At 45.2% G+C, this 19,058-nt stretch overlaps 1 protein-coding gene across 1 annotated transcript in view; it reads left to right on the top strand.

Moving 5' to 3' along the window:
* Positions 1 to 19,058, top strand: part of DNAH6 (dynein axonemal heavy chain 6) — a 570,270-nt gene that overhangs the window by 410,066 nt on the left and 141,146 nt on the right. Inside the window, exons 63-65 of the mRNA XM_073542156.1 lie at positions 1,390 to 1,532; positions 8,936 to 9,126; positions 9,670 to 9,830. Of these exons, the coding sequence (XP_073398257.1) occupies positions 1,390 to 1,532; positions 8,936 to 9,126; positions 9,670 to 9,830 (495 nt within the window). The remainder of the gene's footprint in view (positions 1 to 1,389; positions 1,533 to 8,935; positions 9,127 to 9,669; positions 9,831 to 19,058) is intronic.

Raw genomic sequence — 19,058 nt, forward strand, 5'->3', positions numbered from 1 at the left:
TGGCAGCTATCGGATTGCAGACCCCTGAACCTATCCACAACAACTAGCAGTAGCCGTGGGGGGTTCCTACGGTGCCCTAGACCCCTCGATCACAGCCGGAGAACTATATAGCCTAAAGACAGAAAGGGGAAAAACTAAACTGCCCCAGAGCAGACCCCAAAGCAATAGGCAGCCCCCAACATATAATGACGGTGAAGCAAGATGAAAACACTAACACAGATAGAAAGATAGGTTGAGCAAATGATGGGGCCCAAGCTAACTACATAGGACAGGATAGGAAAGCTGCTGTCTGCCATCCGCAAAAACCCTATCAAAATGAGCCAACCGACTGATAGGAAAAACAGGCCCTGAAGTCGCTAGGCTTCAAAAGACTATATCAGCACTCAGGTATATTCTGAAGACAGAGCAAAATATCAACAGATCTGAGACAAAAATGGAATCCAGCTCACCCCCGGCCGGGAATGGCAGAACTCCCAAAAAACAAGGCAATACAAAAACAAAACTGAAGAGTACAAAGAAGAGCAGAAATACCTAGCCTTGAGATGCAGGAATCAGACTGGTCTCCAGGAATCCAGCAGGAAAATCACCAGCCAGGAAGAAGGGCGTCGGCAGCCTTATATCCAGTCCTCAATTCCAGCCACCCAGTCATCATCCAGCTGCCCAGGTGTTTGGTAATCAGTCTCACTACCTTCTTTCACTAGAGGAGGGAGTTCATCAGACCTCAATGGTGAGGGGAAAAATGAACTCACAACACCTGTGGCAGGCAACAGGTGTGGGCAATGTGCAAATCACACCTGAAAACAGATAAAAAGGGTAGAAGTTGATTCCATCTTTGCATTGTACATTTATATGTGCCAAACTAGGCATGGAGAACAGAGAGGGGAGAAGAGAACTCTTTGAGAACTTGAGATCCAAAATTGTTGAAAAATATCAGCAATCTCAAGGTTACCAGTCCATCTCCAAAGATCTTGATATTAATTTGTCCACGATGCACAACATAATCAAGAATTTTACAACCTATGGCACTGTATCTAATCTCCTTGGATGTGTATGGCAAAGAAAAATTAATGAAACATTTCAACACAGTATAGTTGGATAATCAGCCCCAATCAAGTTCCAAAGAAATTCAAGTTATCCTGCAGGCTCAGGCTGCCGATAACAATGATTTTATTGTCGACATGAACAATCCTATCAACTGCGGAAATAATGTTTTGCTCATTGTTTGGGGTGAATGGTGGCGTATTTAAACAAAGCAATAACTGTTGAACAAACATTCTAACAAATTCCCATTCCCGATTATCAGCTTGTCTAACTGTTCTCTTTCTGGCTCTGTTGATGTTATTGTCTATTAGTAACGTTTTTATATATTTTTTGTTCTTGATTTCACAGGGACACTTGAAGTTCAGATTAACCCCAGCACTTGGAATGGCTATAAATTACAAGCATCTACTAATGAAACACAAGGGATATGGGATGAGAAGCTCAATTTATTTCTGAAGTTAATTCTTGTTAAAAGTGTAATGGAAGAGAAGGTGAGTGTGTATTGATTGTAGACTAAAATGAGAAAGTCAGACCTAAAGGAAAAAGTTTTTCTGTAATCATTGTGGCAGTCAGTGGGAAAGCCTACTAATGGTCACTAGTATACAGGCTCAGACTGGCCCATAGGGTAACAGGGGAATCCCCCGGTGGGCCCCAGTGCAGATCTATATGGGCCGTACTTGGCATAATTCACTTGACTCACTCTGTACCAAAAAAAAATCAGCATTTTAACATTCATTAACCAAACTACCTGTTTATTATTATTATATAGAGATTTAGGTAAATTTGTGAATGAGAATATTTGTATGCAGGTGAAAAGTGGGCCCCCAAAAAGTCAATGTCACTGGTGGGCCCTTGGCAACCCAGTCCGACACTGCTAGTATACTGTATGTGAACCTATAACACACAGACTGATCTCAATTATTGCCAGAATTGTGACTTTTTTAAACTCTGTATAAACAGAAAAAACTCTATATGCCACCATGCAATGAGAGCTTTGCTGTGCTATGTTATAACTCTGTAGATCTATTTGGGCAGTGTATTATGGCTTTGGAGCCTGCGCTTAGCAGCAATACAGCTATGACCATGATATGTGACTTTCATAGGTTGATGCATTGTTCTTCATTACGATTATGCTGTGACCCTGTATTTCCCTACATTTGCTGTCATCCATTATACTTTATTGGTTAAGAAACTAATCTGCTTTCTCAGCTGAAATAAGCACGTTGTTTGCACTGCTGTAATGAAATAAATTCTACTACTGCACTTCATGCCATTTGTTTGTGTAATAACAAGCCTTGCTTTATTTGCCAGTTAATTGCCAGGCTCAGGATTAAAGAATTGGAAACATTTTTTTTCACAAAAGCAAACAAACGAAGGAACATTTTAGCATATTTCATATCCAGACTCGAAAGCTTAACTTCTTCAAACAGTGTTTAATATTTATACAATAGTGAACTATTTCATTTTCTTAATTGCCTTTGTGCTTTTCTACAAGGAAATACAATCAGTTTTATGTACAGATAGAAATATGGATTCCAACTGAAGTAAATTCTAACACCTTCAACAACTTTATATTTTAACAAGTTTGTGTAAAAAAAAAAAGGCCTGATATACCAAAGCTTTTACGCCAGTATTCTGACATAAAAAGCTTTGAAAAGTTGCAAAATTTTGGCGCAAGGCTGCTGTAGAATTTTGCGACTTATTGGCATTCTCACGCCATTGTCACCCAACTCTGACAACGTAAATGGAGCTGAGGTGGGACATGGGGATGGCATTCACTGCCCCACAATCTTTCTCCAGCAGGGACTAGAGTAGGAATTGTGACAAGGTGCATAAAGAGGTGCACACTACTTGTCCAACTCTTCTGATTGATTAGCAGGTACCTCATAAAAAATCAGGGCTTCTGACTCCGACACACATATCATCAAGATTGGCATGATTCTTGGCCATAATCTGTTATCTTCACACACATTGTTTGACTCCGAGTCACTACTCACTGACAAGCTGTGAGTCAAGATAGTTAAGAAGTCCAAGGGCAAATGCCAAGAAGGTATGTCATAAACAGAGGGAAGAGTCAAAGGCGTAGTCAGGTTGTGGTCCGAGGTCAAAATATCAGGAAGATAGCAGATCATAACAAAGGCATTAAACAGACGGATAGTCAGAGCAAGGTCCAAGGCCAGGCAAAGAAATATCATCAAGCAAAACACTAGGCACAGAGAAAGCCAACCACACTTAGCTTAAGCTATGTCTGGCAGAGGTCTGGGAGCAACAGCACAGCTAAGTAGCTGGCAAACACCTGGAGACAGCCAGCACCTCCCATTCTCAGATTGGACATCCAAGCTGTCAATTAAAACACTGACAGCTCAGCACTCCTCTGCATCGAACTGGACACTGAGCTGTCAATTAAAGTACTGACAGTTTCAGCACACCCCTGTACCAGATTGGATGGCTGTGCCATCAATAACTGCATCCTAGACACACTGAGGGGTGGAATTGTGACCTTTTCTTTCAGATATGTAATTTATTAAACTGAGGCTGGTTTCACATTTGCGTTTTTTAGCGCTGGAAAAAAACGCATACCTGCGCATGCGTTTTTTCCCCTATATTTAACATGGGTGTGCATACCTGCGCGCTGGTAAGCGCATGTATGCGATTTTCATGCGCTGCGTTTTTTTGGGGTGTGCGTTTGGATTTTCCAGACGCAGCATGTTGCATTTTTTGGCCCTGCAAAAAAGCGCATGCGCACATATGCGCACGTTTTGCGCTAAAAATGGCCATTATAGCCTATGGATGCGCATACATGCGCACTGGCATGCTCATGTATGCGTTTTTTTGCACATGCGTTTTTTTTTTTTTAACCATGGAATTTAGGGGTTTAGGGTTAGGGTTAGGGTCAGGGTCAGGGTTAGGGTTGGGGTTAGGGTCAGGGTTAGGGTTAAGTATGGTTTGGTTAAGGGTTAGGGTCAGGGTTAGGGTTGGGGTTAGGGTCAGGGTTAGGGTTAAGTATGGTTTGGTTAAGGGTTAGGGTCAGGGTTAGGGTTAGGGTTAGGGTTAAGTATGGTTTGGTTAAGGGTTAGGGTCAGGGTTAGGGTTAGGGTTAGGGTCAGGGTTAGGGTCAGGGTTAGGGTTAAGTATGGTTTGGTTAAGGGTTAGGGTCAGGGTTAGGGTCAGGGTTAGGGTTAAGTATGGTTTGGTTAAGGGTTAGGGTCAGGGTTAGGGTTGGGGTTAGGGTCAGGGTTAGGGTTAAGTATGGTTTGGTTAAGGGTTAGGGTCAGGGTTAGGGTCAGGGTTAGGGTTAAGTATGGTTTGGTTAAGGGTTAGGGTCAGGGTTAGGGTTAGGGTTAAGTATGGTTTGGTTAAGGGTTAGGGTCAGGGTTAGGGTTAGGGTCAGGGTTAGGGTTAGTAAAGTCATGGTTTGGGTTAGTGTGAGGGGCCACCTAATGTTGGAAAAAAACGCAAACGCGGTAAAAACGCACTAAAAACGCATACAAACGCATAAAAACGCTGCGTTTTTTTCATGCATGCTCATAAAAATGCTTGAAAAAAACGCAGCAGTTGTATGCTTTTGTATGCGTTTTTTCAATGCCTTTTTTTGCGGGAAAAACGCGCTGCAAAAAAAAGCAAGTGTGAAACTAGCCTTAGAACATATATTTCTTTTAAATCACCACTCCAGCATTTTTGCTTTCTTTCAGTGCTGGAGTTGTGTTTCAAATCTAAGATCCCTTCCCCTACTCTCATACTTACCCACTGGCGTCTTCATTTTTTATGGGCGCTGCTTCAAACCCTTTGAACGCCTTGTGACTTCAGCTTCTGACTGGTCGTAAGTCAGAGGTAACAGTCACAAGCTCTCAATGCAATTCTATGAGAACGAGAGCAAGTCAGAACACAAACTGCTGGAGATGGACGGGAGTGGCGGTGATAGAAGGTGAAGACAGCGGCGGGTAAGTATGAGAGCAGGGGTAGTGACCTTAGATTTGAAGCATCCATTCCAGCACTGAAAAATAGCTAAAAAACGCTAAAGTGGTGCTTTAATGATTGCAATGAATTATTATTTTTTTTGCATTTGAAGGCTTGCCTTTTTTAATATTTTACATCGATTCGCTTAATTTTCTTAATATCCTGCATTATTGGGTAAGCTTGGATAAATGTTAAGTACAGGTTCTGTCTCCACATCCATTTAATACTGAGTAAAAATGAAAATACTTGTCTCATATATATATATATATATATATATATATACAGTACAGACCAAAAGTTTGGACACACCTCATTCAGAGTTTTCTTTATTTTCATGACTATGAAAATTGTAGATTCACTCTGAAGGCATCAGAACTATGAATTAACACATGTGGAATTATATAATTAACAAAAAAGTGTGAAACAACTGAAAATATGTCTTATATTCTAGGTTCTTCAAAGTAGCCACCTTTTGCTTTGATTACTGCTTTGCACACTCTTGGCATTCTCTTGATGAGCTTCAAGAGGTAGTCACCGGAATGGGCTTCCAACAGTCTTGAAGGAGTTCCCAGAGATGCTTAGCACTTGTTGGCCCTTTTGCTGTCACTCTGTGGTCCAGCTCACCCCAAACCATCTCAATTGGGTTCAGGTCTGGTGACTGTGGAGGCCAGGTCATCTGGCGTAGCACCCCATCACTCTCCTTCTTGGTCAAATAGCCCTTACACAGCCTGGAGGTGTGTTTGGGGTCATTGTCCTGTTGAAAAATAAATGATGGTCCAACTAAACGCAAACCGGAATGAATAGCATGCCGCTGCAAGATGCTGTGGTTGAAAGATGCTGGTTCAGTATGCCTTCAGTTTTGAATAAATCCCCAACAGTGTCACCAGCAAAGCACCCCCACACCATCACACCTCCTACTCCATGCTTCACGGTGGGAACCAGGCATGTAGAGTCCATCCGTTCACCTTTTCTGCATCACACAAAGACACGGTGGTTGGAACCAAAGATCGCAAATTTGGACTCATCGGACCAAAGCACAGATTTCCACTGGTCTAATGTCCATTCCTTGTGTTCTTTAGCCCAAACAAGACTCTTCTGCTTGTTGCCTGTCCTTAGCAGTGGTTTCCTAGCAGCTATTTTACCATGAAGGCTTGCTGCACAAAGTCTCCTCTTAACAGTTGTTGTAGAGATGTGTCTACTGCTAGAACTCTGTGTGGCATTGATCTGGTCTCTAGTCTGAGCTGCTGTTAACCTGCGATTTCTGAGGCTGGTGACTCTGATGAACTTATCCTCCGCAGCAGAGGTGACTCTTGGTCTTCCTTTCCTGGGGCGGTCCTCATGTGAGCCAGTTTCTTTGTATCGCTTGATGGTTTTTACCACTGCACTTGAGGACACTTTCAAAGGTTTCCCAATTTTTCGGACTGACTGACCTTCATTTTTTAAAGTAATGATGGCCACTCGTTTTTCTTTACTTAGCTTTTTTCTTGCCATAATACAAATTCTAGCAGTCTATTCAGTAGGACTATCAGCTGTGTATCCACCAGACTTCTGCACAACACAACTGATAGTCCCATTTATAAGGCAAGAAATCCCACTTATTAAACCTGACAGGGCACACCAGTGAAGTGAAAACCATTTCCGGTGACTACCTCTTGAAGGTCATCAAGAGAATGCCAAGAGTGTGCAAAGCAGTAATCAAAGCAAAAGGTGGCTACTTTGAAGAACCTAGAATATAAGACATACAGTATTTTCAGTTGTTTCATACTTTTTTGTTAATTATATAATTCCACATGTGTTAATTCATAGTTTTGATGCCTTCAGAGTGAATTTACAATTTTCATAGTCATGAAAATAAAGAAAACTCTTTGAATGAGAAGGTGTGTCCAAACTTTTGGTCTGTACTGTGTGTGTGTCTTATATATGAGGACATACATGGAGGATATGGCAAAAAGTATACTTGGACCCCTAACATTAATAGATACGTGTTCCTTATCCCAAATAGATAGGACCCAACACATCACCTGCTCCTCTACACATCATTTTTTAAGGTACCTATAACCTTTTAAAAGCTTGTTTGGCCAATGCTATTTCTCCAACTTGCTCACTTTGGCCAAGTGTGCATATTTTTTCAATAAGGAAAGTTGAAAAAAATCACTGCTGCTAGACACTTCAACATTAAATTTCAACCTGCCTGATCCTCCTTGATGCCACTATCACCTGTCGAATGATAGAATGATAGAGGGGAGGGGAGGTAACAATAAACATAAGGTAATTGTTGATTTTGCTAAAATCAGTGCATTCAACTGATTTTGCTGTAATATGTATGGTGGGTTTTAGCAAATAGAGTTGGTGAAAGCCCCTAGGACTTTTGGTTCAAAATCTTCGGAAAAGGATAGCTATGTTCAAGCTAACTTTATTTCCCCAATTGGAAAAAAGGGAAAATGTTCATCTTCCCTTGTCCTTCATTCAACAGCACAGGCGCTATCTTACACCCTGGTTATACAGATATTGAGCTATAACCTCTCTTAAATGCCATTCCAATTCAGAGATGCATACAAACTTCTGTTAGAATCAGTCAACTTTGTACTGATAGACACAACTGTGACACCTTAGTTGTGCTACCATTATACTATTGGAGCATTTGTCCTCTGCAGATTACTTTGTACTTTCCCTTATGTAAAGCATTTGTGTAAACTTTGACATCCAGACTTCAAGGAGTAATATGGTTATGGTGTGCAAAGTTAGGCGTTAAAAAAATTAACGAAAAACATTGCTCCCTTCTTTCCCTACCCCCAGAAATGTGCAGTTGGATTTTGATGTCCTGTGTAATAATAGAGGCATCCAGTGTTATACTCAAATCTTTCAAAAGCTCTGAGTTTTCGGCAGGTTTCAAGGGGCTCAGGATATTTGCCTATGCATCTTTTTCTTGTAGCCTCTCGGATGCTCCAGGAGAGAGAACACGTATGGTGCAAAGTCTCCAGTTTCCAGAAAATAAATCTCCAGTGTGTTCACAGTTCTTAACTGGGTGTCCAAACTATCACCACAGTTGATAACTTGCTGGTTACTGGGGGTCCAACTGTTGTGACCCACACCTGTCCTGTGAATGAGTGTCTGAAGTGCCCTCTTTGAATGGCGTAGGACACTTGGCTAGCTCCAGTAGAGCCATAGACAATGAATAGCGTGCCTGTGTGAATTTTGCTCAGTTGAAACCAGTTACTTAGAGGGAATCTGTCACTAGGTTTTTGCCACCTAATCTGAGAACAGTATAATGTGAAGATGGAGACCCTGATTCCAGTGATGTGTCACTTAGTGGGCTACTTGCTGTAATTTTGATGAAATCACTGTTTTATCTGCAGGAGATTATCAATAGAGGACTAGTAAACCAGCTGCCATGTAGTCCTCCAAATTCATAAGTTCTGTATATCCCCGTCCCCACCACTGATTGACAGCTATCTGCTTATGCAGTGTAACTAGAAATCTGTCAGTGATGTAGGCGAGTTATACAGAGCTCAGCATTCAGAGAACTGATAGATCTACAGTAGATAAACAAGTGAATTTATAAAACTACAACATCCTTCACAGTAAGTGATATATTGCTGGAATTAGGGTCTCTGCCCCTACATCATGATGCTGTCAGATGGTGTAGTATAAACTTGGGGACAGATTCCCTTCATGAGTCCTGTTTTGGAATTGTTGAGAGTCCTGATCTTACAACCCATAGCGATGAGCTGATTATCACTTTTCCTAGCTAATAATTTGCTAAATTGGAACAATCCTTTTAACTTTAATTAACAACATTTTCTATGGCAATATATTTACTGATCTCCATATCATATATCAGCCTTGAGAATATTGATTTACTGTGTATCATTGTTAAGAACTCCATTAAATTGCTAAAGCTTTTCCTTAATTTTGTGTAATTATATCTACATTTTAGGTCGTCTTTGCTATCACAGAGTTTGTGATTAATAATCTGGGGAAGAAATTCATTGAGAATCCTCCTGTGGATCTTGCTACCCTTTACCAAGACATGTCACCATCTACTCCATTAATCTTTATATTAAGCACTGGATCTGATCCGATGGGAGCATTTCAAAGATTTGCAAAAGAAAAGGGATACTTGGAACGGTAAACCACATATTATCCCAAAATTGAATGACTGCGTCCTAAATTCTAGTAACACTTATAAATTATTTATAAGGAGCCTGTTGTCCGAGCTGTCCAAGTTTGTCACGAAAGTCTGCAGTCACTAACGCTAGTGTGCAGTCTCATTCAGTTTACTTGTATTGAGTGAGGCTGTGCACGTCTAGTTGGACTGTGGCTGGGAGTATGCAGATCGCATACTTGCGGCCACATGACTGTCTGCACCAAGAGGCGGCTCCAGAGTCACATAGAGTGACTGCAGACTTTCGCGATAAACCTGGACAAGTCCTTGAATGAGCGAGTTCTATGGTATGCACTAGGTGACCTTTTCCCTAAAAGTGCTTGTGACTCTTTAGAAATAGGAAGAGTCCTGGGTTTTTTCACACAATTGTATTTTACATTAACAGGCCATAATTTAGGTGTATAATACACAGCTAGTGTTAATGTCCTGAGCTATTCACATGGGTTGTACAGACTGCTCAAAAAAGTACAAGTGCCAATGATTTGTGGTTTTTCAATTGTTTCTAGGGTGCAGTCGATTTCTCTTGGACAAGGACAGGGGCCAATTGCAGAGCGAATGATAAAAGATGCTATGAAGAGTGGAAACTGGGTGTTTCTACAAAATTGCCACCTAGCTGTGTCATGGATGTTGCCCATGGAAGAACTTATAAAAACCTTTACAGAACCAAGTATGTTGTATTGAACTCATCACAAATTTCATTGCAACTAAAGAAGTGGTAGATGTGACTGGTTGACTAAAATTTCCAATATTTGGAGACATTTTTATTCTTTACACAGAAACAGAGGCATTTCAATATGGGATGTGTATCAGGAGATGGCATTTTTACTTTTATTTTATGCAATATTTAATTTACCACTTTTTCAATTTCCACTCCTCAACACCGAAATTGGAACACCAAGAAAGAAAAGTTGTGAAATTATGGAAATCATAGAATGCTTCCTGTTTTGTACATACAGTATCACTTATCTGCAGCCATGAGGACATAGGCAGCATTAGGCTGGCTTTGACACACTGACTTCTACAGGAAAGTTTTCTTGGCATGCTCACATCTGGTCAGAGATCATTTTGAAGGGAGGATGAGTAGAATAGCGTAGGTCAACAACTATTTTGAATGGTGCATCCTCCATGATCTACTGATAGAGGTATCCTGACCATAATGATAATGGTTGCTGAAAAGTCATCTGTACGTGATGGTTTACTGATTCAATACAATCTAGTGTCATTCTGTAAAAAAAATTTGTATGGTAAGTTCTCAAATTTTTTTTGTTTAACATGAGAGCTTGTGGTTGTTAGATGATTGATGGATGGCATTATCAGTCATTCATCTGTCACAGCAGTCCAGTAAAGCAACATATATAGGTGCTTCTCACAAAGTTAGAATATCATCAATAAGTTTATTCACCGTTTGTACTCGTGTATAAGCCGACCCACGTATAAGTTGACCCCCTCTAATTTTGCCACAAAAGCTGGGAAAACTTATTGACTCATGTATAAGCCGAGGGTGATGCTGCACAAGGGTTAATGGTGGTCCAAGAAGATGCTCCATAGATAAATACCCCCCATATATTGCAGCTGCCGCTGCTGCAATTAGAAAAAATGACATACTCACCACTCGTCGCTGGGGGCCAGGTGCCGGTGTCGCCGCTTGCTCAGGCCCCCGGCACTGGCGATATTTACCGGTTACCGATCCATCGCTGAGCGCCGCTGTGTCTCCCGTGTCTCTGCAGTGACGTTCAGCAGAGGGCAAGCACTGACTATGTCATCACGCCCTCTGCTGAACGTCACAGCCAGAGGACCCGGAGACAGAGCGCAGAGTGCACGGCGGTGGAAAGGGGACAGGTGAATATTGCTCTGCCCCCCATCATACTCACCCCCTCCTGGCGCACCGTCTTCCCTGCAGCCCCTGCTTCTCCCTTGTTGGTCTCCTTCCTGTGTTCAGTGGTCACATGGTAATGTCATTAAAGTCATGAATATGCGCATATTCATGACTTTATTGAGCAGTGCCATGCAACCCTGAACACAGGCACAGGAGACCTACAGAGAAGCAGGGGCTGCAGAGACGTGCCAGGAGGGGGTGAGTATGGTCTCTGACACCCCCACTCCCCCTCTCCCACCGACCCCCAGTATATGACTCGCGTATAAGCCGAGAGGGGGATTTTCAGCCTTAAAAAATGGGCTGAAAATCTCGGCTTATACACGAGTATATACAGTATTTCAGTTCTTCAATGCAAAAAGTGAAACTCATTTACTATATATACAGTCATTACAAACAGAGTTATCTATTTCCACTGTTTATTTCTGTTAATGTTGATGATTATGGCTTACAGCTAATAAAAACCCAAAAGTCATCTCAGTAAATTAGAATACTTTATAACACCAGCTTGAAAAATGATTTTAAAATCCAAAATGTTGGCCTACTGAAATGGATGTTCAGTAAATGCACTCAATACTTGTTTGGGGCTCCTTTGGCATCAATTACTGCATCAATCCGGCGTGGCATGGAGGCGATCAACCTGTGGCACTGCTGAGGTGTTATGGAAGCCCAGATTGCTTTGATAGCAGCCTTCAGCTTGTCTGCATTATTGGGTCTGGTATCTCTCATCTTCCTCTTGACAATACTCCATAGATTCTCTATGGAGTTAAGGTCAGGCGAGTTTGCTGGCCAATCAAGCACAGTGATACTGTTGTTTTTAAACCAGGTATTACTACTTTTGGTAGTGTTGGACAGGTGCCAAGTCCTGCTTTAGAATGAAATTTCCATCTCCTAAGAAGCTTATTGGCAGAGGGAAGCATGAAGTTGTCACGCTGTGCTCACCTGGGGGCGGGACCTCGGTCCCGACGTCATCTCTTCCGGAGCCGCGGTCACTCTGGGGGTCCCGTCGGGTGCGCACGCTCAGCTCTCGTCCCCGGGTCCCCTCCTACATGTCACGTTTGCGCTTGCGCACTCCTGTCAGTGCTGTATAGGGCTCGGTCCTCTCTATGGTAATGGAGGACCTGACCCGGAACCTGTAGTTGTCATGTGCTTTCTGGCTAGGTCCTGACCCGGAACCAGTAGTAGTCATGTGCTATATCAGATGACCTCCCCCTAGGGGAGGTGCCTGATTATTGTTGTGCTTCCTGGCTTGGTCTGCCGTGTCCCTGCCTGGCTGTGCGCTGTATTCAGGTCCCCTGCCTTGCAATCTGTTGTGCCTCTTGGCACACGCTCTGAATCTGCACTCTGCTTTGTACTTGGTTGTGCCTCCTGGCACACACTCTGACTCCGTGCTCTGTCTTATACTCAGTTGTGCCTCCTGGCACACACTCTGATTCCGTGCTCTGTCTTATACTCAGTTGTACCTCCTGGCACATGCTCTGATCCTGTACTCAGTCTCTTACTCTGTTGTGCCTCCTGGCACACGTACCAATCCTGCGCTCTCTTATGCTCAGTTGTGCTCTCTGGCACACACCCTGCTCCTGTACTCTGTTACACTTCCTGGCACACCTGCTGCCTGACTCAGTGCTCTGACGTGCTCCTTGCACGCATCCTGCTTCACTCACACCGGGACGAACGAAGTCTCAGTATACCACGTGTTCCCGTGTCCACGCTTTACACGTTCCTGCAGACACACTCACCCACTCGTGTCTCCTGTGAGCCGGCCGCCTGGTGCCAGCAGTCGTGGTGCCTCACCCCCTGGGGCTTGCCCCTGACACTCCCTGTATAGGGGGTGGTCTTCACTAGGTCAGCTCGCCCTGGGAGGGTGGGTGTCACGACCCAGAGGGTCCACTCCAGGAGTCGTCACAGAAGTGCTCTAAAATTTCCTGGTAGATGGCTGCGCTGACTTTGGTTTTGATAAAACACAGTGGACCTACACCAGCAGATGACATTGCTCCCCAAACCATCACTGTGGAAACTTCACACTAGACCTCAAGCAGCTTGGATTGTGTGCCTCTCCACTCTTCCACCAGACTCTGGGACCTTGATTTCCAAATGAAATACAACACCTTTGACCACTGAGCAACAGTCCAGTTCTCTTTCTTTTTGGCACAGGTAAGACACTTCTCGCATTGTCTATTGGTCATGAGTGGCTTGACACAAGGAATGCGACACTTGTGACCCATGTCTTGGATGGGTGTGTGTCATGGAGTGACTGACCAGTGCGACACGACCTAATGATTGGTCGGTCACCAAACAGCAAACAAACAAGGGAACACCGGGGAGACAATTACAACGGTGGGCCCTGCAATAGGGAATGGGGAATAGACACCTCCTGCACTCTCCTAACGCAATGTCCTGTCTCTCCTGACATCCCTACATGGCTTGTTTCAAACCATTACTGAGCAGGTTACCTTAGCCCTCGCTTGCCCTGCACCTGTCCCTAAGTAGGGAATTGGCAAGTGCGGACACTGGTGCCACCGCTGCACTAATATGACACCAAGGGTAGATATGACAAACAAGGTAAGGCAAACAACACTTAGCTTTCTGCTGTAAAGCACCGCACAGCAGGATCACGACACCAGATACACCTTGAACAGCTGAGGCACCACCGCTCCCAGTAAGCTCCTTCTCCCAGTGTGGTCGCTGTAGAATGACCTCTTACACCGACCGTCAGTTGATGCATTAGGTGACCTTTTAAAGGATGGTAGGAGTGGTCACCACCTGCATCAGCAAATTCAGCAGCAAGTAATTACAGTACACCAGCAGCCACCGGGGGGGAAAAACTGGTACTAACCCTCGATGGCCTGAAAGGAAAAAAGTTTTAATGTGAGAATCCAGATCTGCCACAGATCCAAAAATGGATCGTGACAGTACCTCACCCTCAATGAGGGACCTCTGGACCCTCAACACTGGACCTCACCTGAAAGCAACCTATGGTGAGGTGCCTAGTTCCACCAGAGTTCACCCTGGCCATCACCTGACTCAGGTTTATGGCAAACGTGGACTGATGGAAGTGACAACGTATCCTCCTGAAGCACCACAAATCTCCAGAGTACCGACCTGGGGAATGAGTTGTGTACGGGAATTACTGGGGGTAGCTCCAGCTGGTAAGTCCTCGGGCCAAGAATGGCCGATACCTGATATGGCCCGATCACCCGAGAACTCCAAGCCCCAGCAGCACACTTCCACCAAATGTTTTTGGTGGACACCCATACGTACTCATTCACACACAGGTCCGGACCTGAACATTTATTGCCAGGCACACTTTTGCCACAAGATGGTGAACTCTTTACAGAACTGACAAGAGGCATCTCCCTGTGTTGTCACACTCACACCCCCACAATTCTCAGAAGGAACCACCACCCTTCTCTGACCCCTCCTCCTAAAAGGACTCAAACTCAGGGTTAACTTGTGGTGAGGGTTGAGACTTGACCCTACTCCCTGGCAGCACCTCTGCTGCCCCCACTGGAGAAGAAGGGGACAGTTATAGAAAGACAGCAGAGACAGTAGCCCTCGGGCAGCAGCCCTCACTGATCCCAGCTGACTACTTCCCTCGACCGCCTATCTATGACCGGGTTGTGTCTTTTCAACCAAGGGAGGCCTAAAACGACAGGTGATGACATTCCCCCCAAGATGTAGCACGACAGGGACTCTTCATGATGAGTCCCTATAACCAGATATATATTATGCACGACTTGGGTCAACCTCCTCTGACTAAGTGGGACAGAGTCAATGGCCTGTACGCTTAGAGGTGTGGCTAGGATCCTACACCTCAGGCCATGGGTCTGGACAAAGTGAGCATCCACCAGATTGACACCTGCTCCATTGTCCACAAGCACTGGTATACTCTCAGTTACCCCGCCAACCAACACTTCAGCAGGTAAGGTACACTGAGGAGAATAAATGGAGGAAATATACACTCCCTGGTCGCCTCCCTCGTGGCGCGAGCTGAGCAGACACCGAAGAAATGACCAGTCTGCCCACAGTAAAAACATTACTCCACACCACGATAAACCACAGGCGACACTGTTTGGGAACTAACTCCTCCCACCTGCATGCGTTCGTCCATCAGCACCGATGTGTCCTCCTCCCTAACAAGGACTACAGGGGGCACATTTGGTGTATGTCTCTCCCTCCAGCGTCTATCAACCCAGATGGCAAGGGACATTCTACACAAACTATAACTGACATGGTCTGCAGGATGCAATGGAGATAAATAGCAAACCTGAGATCAGACTGAGGCTGAGAAAGTTAACCCCTGGACAGGACTCAAAACCTGGTCTGGATCATGACAGTACCCTCTTCTCTAGGGAGGGCCACCGGACCACCAGGATAACGTGAATGAAATGCCTGAACCAATCGATCCGCATGGACAGATCGCGCCGAGACCCACGATCGCTCCTCAGGACCGTAAACCCTCCAATGAATCAAGTACTGAAGTGAACGGCGGACTATGCGAGATTTAACAATCCGCTCCATTTCATACTCCGTCTGACCAGTCACAGAGACAGGTGGCGGAAGGGATGGAAACCCAACAGAGGGAGACACAAATGACTTCAGGAGGGACTTATGGAACATTTTGGGGATCCGAAGTGATAGAGGAAGACGCAAGCGAAACGCAACTGGATTGACAACCTCTGTGATCTCGTAAGGGCCAATAAACTTGGGATCCATCTTAACCGTATATTCTTAGTAGACAACCATACATTATCCCTTACTAAAAATACTGGCCCTTTAGACTGTCGCTTGTCAGCAAAATGTTTGTTTGCCCTGAGCCTCCTCAATGTTTCTCTGGACCTCCCTCCAAACCTACAACCGCTGAATAGCCGAATCAGCCCCAGGACACCCTGAATTCAGCCTAGAGAATTCATCAAAATGGGGGTGAAAACCGCAGTTACAAAAGAACGGAGAGGTGCCCGTGGACTGATTGATCTGATTATTAAATACAAACTCCGCCACTGGCAACGAAGAGCACCAATCATCCTGCTGGGACGTGGCAAGACACCACAAAATTTGTTCAAGAGTCTGATTGGTCCTCTCCGTCTTACTGTTGGTTTCAGGATGATAGGCCGAGAAGAAGGCCAAACTAATATCTAACCTTTTACAAAAAGCCCTCCAGAATTTGGACACAAATTGTACCCCTCTATTAGAAACAACACTCAAAGGCACACCATGCAACTGCACCATGTGTTCAACAAACAACCTTGATAGTGTTTCAGCATTAGGCAGGCTTGCCAAAGGTACAAAATGCACCTGTTTACTGAATCTGTCCACCACCACCCAGACTACAGTTTTGCCATTGGAAGGCGGGAAATCAGTGATAAAGTCCATGGACAAATGAGTCCAAGGTCTATCCAGAATTGGCAATGGCACCAATTCCCTGGCCGGCCGGTTATGGGAACTATTAGCACGAGCACAAGTATCACAAGCAGACACAAACACGGCGACATCAGAGGCCATAGAGGACCACCAAAACAACCTAGCTATAGCTCTATTAGTGGCTGAGATTCCCGGATGTCCACTAAGAGCTGAATCGTGGTACTCCTGGATCACCCTCAAATGGTACTGAACAGGGACGAAGAGCTTGTTATCAGGCAATGACTGAGGAGCAAGAGACTGAGCCTCACAAATCTCCCACTCCAATTCTGAGGACAATGCTGGCTCGACCATGCCATGATGAAGAATGGAGGAAGGAGGTTCGGGAGGTGATATCGGATGCAAGCTACGAGACAAGGCATCGGCATTGACATTTTTGGAACCAGATCGAAAGGTGATGAGAAAATGAAAGCAAGAAAAAAACGTGACCACCTCGCCTGTGTAGGAGTTAAACATTTGGCAGACTCAATATAGGACAGGTTCTTGTGGTCCGTGATCACTGTGATCCAATGAACAGCCCCTTCCAAAGAGTGCCTCCATTCTGCAAAAGCCAACTTTATGGCTAATAACTCCTGATTCCCAACATCATAATTTCTCTCAGCAGGAGAGATTTCTTAGAGAAAAAGGCACATGTTCTCAGGTTAGTCAAAGTGACGGGTCCCTGGGATAACACCGCCCCCACCCCCACCTCTGATGTGTCCACCTAAACAATAAATGGTTCAGACGGGTCGGGCTGGATCAAGACAGGAGCAGACATAAAGCATTCCTTTTATGAAGAAAACACCGCCACTGCTGGAGCTGACCATTTTTTGAGATCAGCCCCCTTGCGAGTCAGATCCGTGAGGGGTTTGGTCACCTGTGAAAACCCCTTAATGAATTTCCTGTAGTAATTGGCAAACCACGAAAAACGCTGAAGACCCTTCAGGTCTCTGGGTTGCACCCAATCCACAATGGCCGGTACCTTCCCATGGTCCATATGAAACCCCTTGGCAGACAGGATGAACCGCAAAAAGGACAGTGTCATGGTATGCCTAGGTTACTTTAGGCTAAAACCCCAGGGCCCCTGCGGTGTCCCTCAGACTACGGAAAACCCTGTCTGTCCCTCAACCCAGGGTTTACACTGAAGGTGTGCCTGCCTGGGCCTCCACCCTGTCCCTGTCTCCTGTCCAGCCCTAAGCTGAACCCACCACCCTCCACCCAGTGAGGGGACCAGACACCAGGCCCCACAAATAAGTATGGACAGGGGTAAAAGAAACACCACACCGTTAATACACCAGGGAATACAATAATGTGCAAGGGCAACCAAATATATATATATAACAGATAGGAGAAAGAACAACTGAGAAATATACTGCACCAGATATCAGACGCTCCAAAACCACCACTGCTGACCGGTATTGCTAGCACTAGGCAAAAGCTATAGTCGGCGACGCCCATAGTCAGGAAGGACTATTTAAAGACCAAGGGCGTGGCCAAGCCCTCAGCCAGCATGACAACCTGGTTAACCCTATCCCGACTGGAACAGAATACCCAACAAAGTCCCTGAGCATACTGTAGTGGAATAGGGTATTACCGCTGTCTGCCGGACACCCTGGTGTGAACAGTGTCCGACATGACAGTACCCCGCCTTCTACGAGGGACCTCCGGAACCTCACCATGTCGAGGACCTGGCTTGTCCGGATGGCGACGATGGAACATAGTAACCAGTCGATCAGCATGAATGTCTGAGGCCGGCACCCATGTCCTCTCCTCAGGACCATAGCCACGCCAGTGGACCAGGTACTGTAGAGTGCGACGCACAACCCTAGAGTCCACCACTTTGGGGAACGGGGAAGCATTGATGGTAACCACCCGGATGGGGTTCGGCAATTTCTCCACCGGAAATCCCGCAGTATGTGAGAACTTCTCATCAATGAGATTGGCAGCTGAGCCACTATCAACAAACACTGAAATAGAGAGCATTTGCCCCCCAAGTGCTACCCTAGCAGGGAGCATACACTGGGAAACCATGACGGAGGATACACAAAGGCTCAGACTAGACTCCTCCAAACCCTCTGAGCCTATCAGTTTTCCGCCGGCGCGCCCTTCTTAGGTACCAGGGGGCAAGCGTTAATAAAATGTCCTCCTTTGCCACAAAAAAAACAAACCCCCTGCCTTCTGTGCCAAGAACGTTTAGGCTTGTTACTCGGTGAATGTGCTATACCAGCGATCTGCATGGGTTCCACGGATTCACCCGAGGCAACCTCACCTGCAACTCCCCCACCTCCTGGAGGTAACGAAACCAGCGCCCCCTGACGGAGACGGCGGTCTATGCGTACTACAAGTGCCATCGCAGCCTCCAGAGAGGCGGGAGTCTCGTACATTAGGAGAGTCTGTTTAACCCTTCCAGAAACCCCATGCAAAAATTGACTTCTAAGCGCAGGGTCATTCCACTGCGTGTCCACCGCCCAGCGCCGGAATTCCGTGCAGTAATCCTCAGCTGGTCGCTCACCCTGTAGTAGTGAGCGTATCTTAGACTCTGCTAAGTTTAATCTATCCGGATCGTCATAGATCAAACCCAGAGCAGAGAAAAAAAAATCTACAGACTCAAATGCCGGTGAGTCA

This window comes from Dendrobates tinctorius, unplaced genomic scaffold (genome assembly GCF_039654945.1).
Source record: "Dendrobates tinctorius isolate UK_male_01 unplaced genomic scaffold, ASM3965494v1 ptg000011l, whole genome shotgun sequence".
Lineage (NCBI taxonomy): Eukaryota > Metazoa > Chordata > Amphibia > Anura > Dendrobatidae > Dendrobates > Dendrobates tinctorius.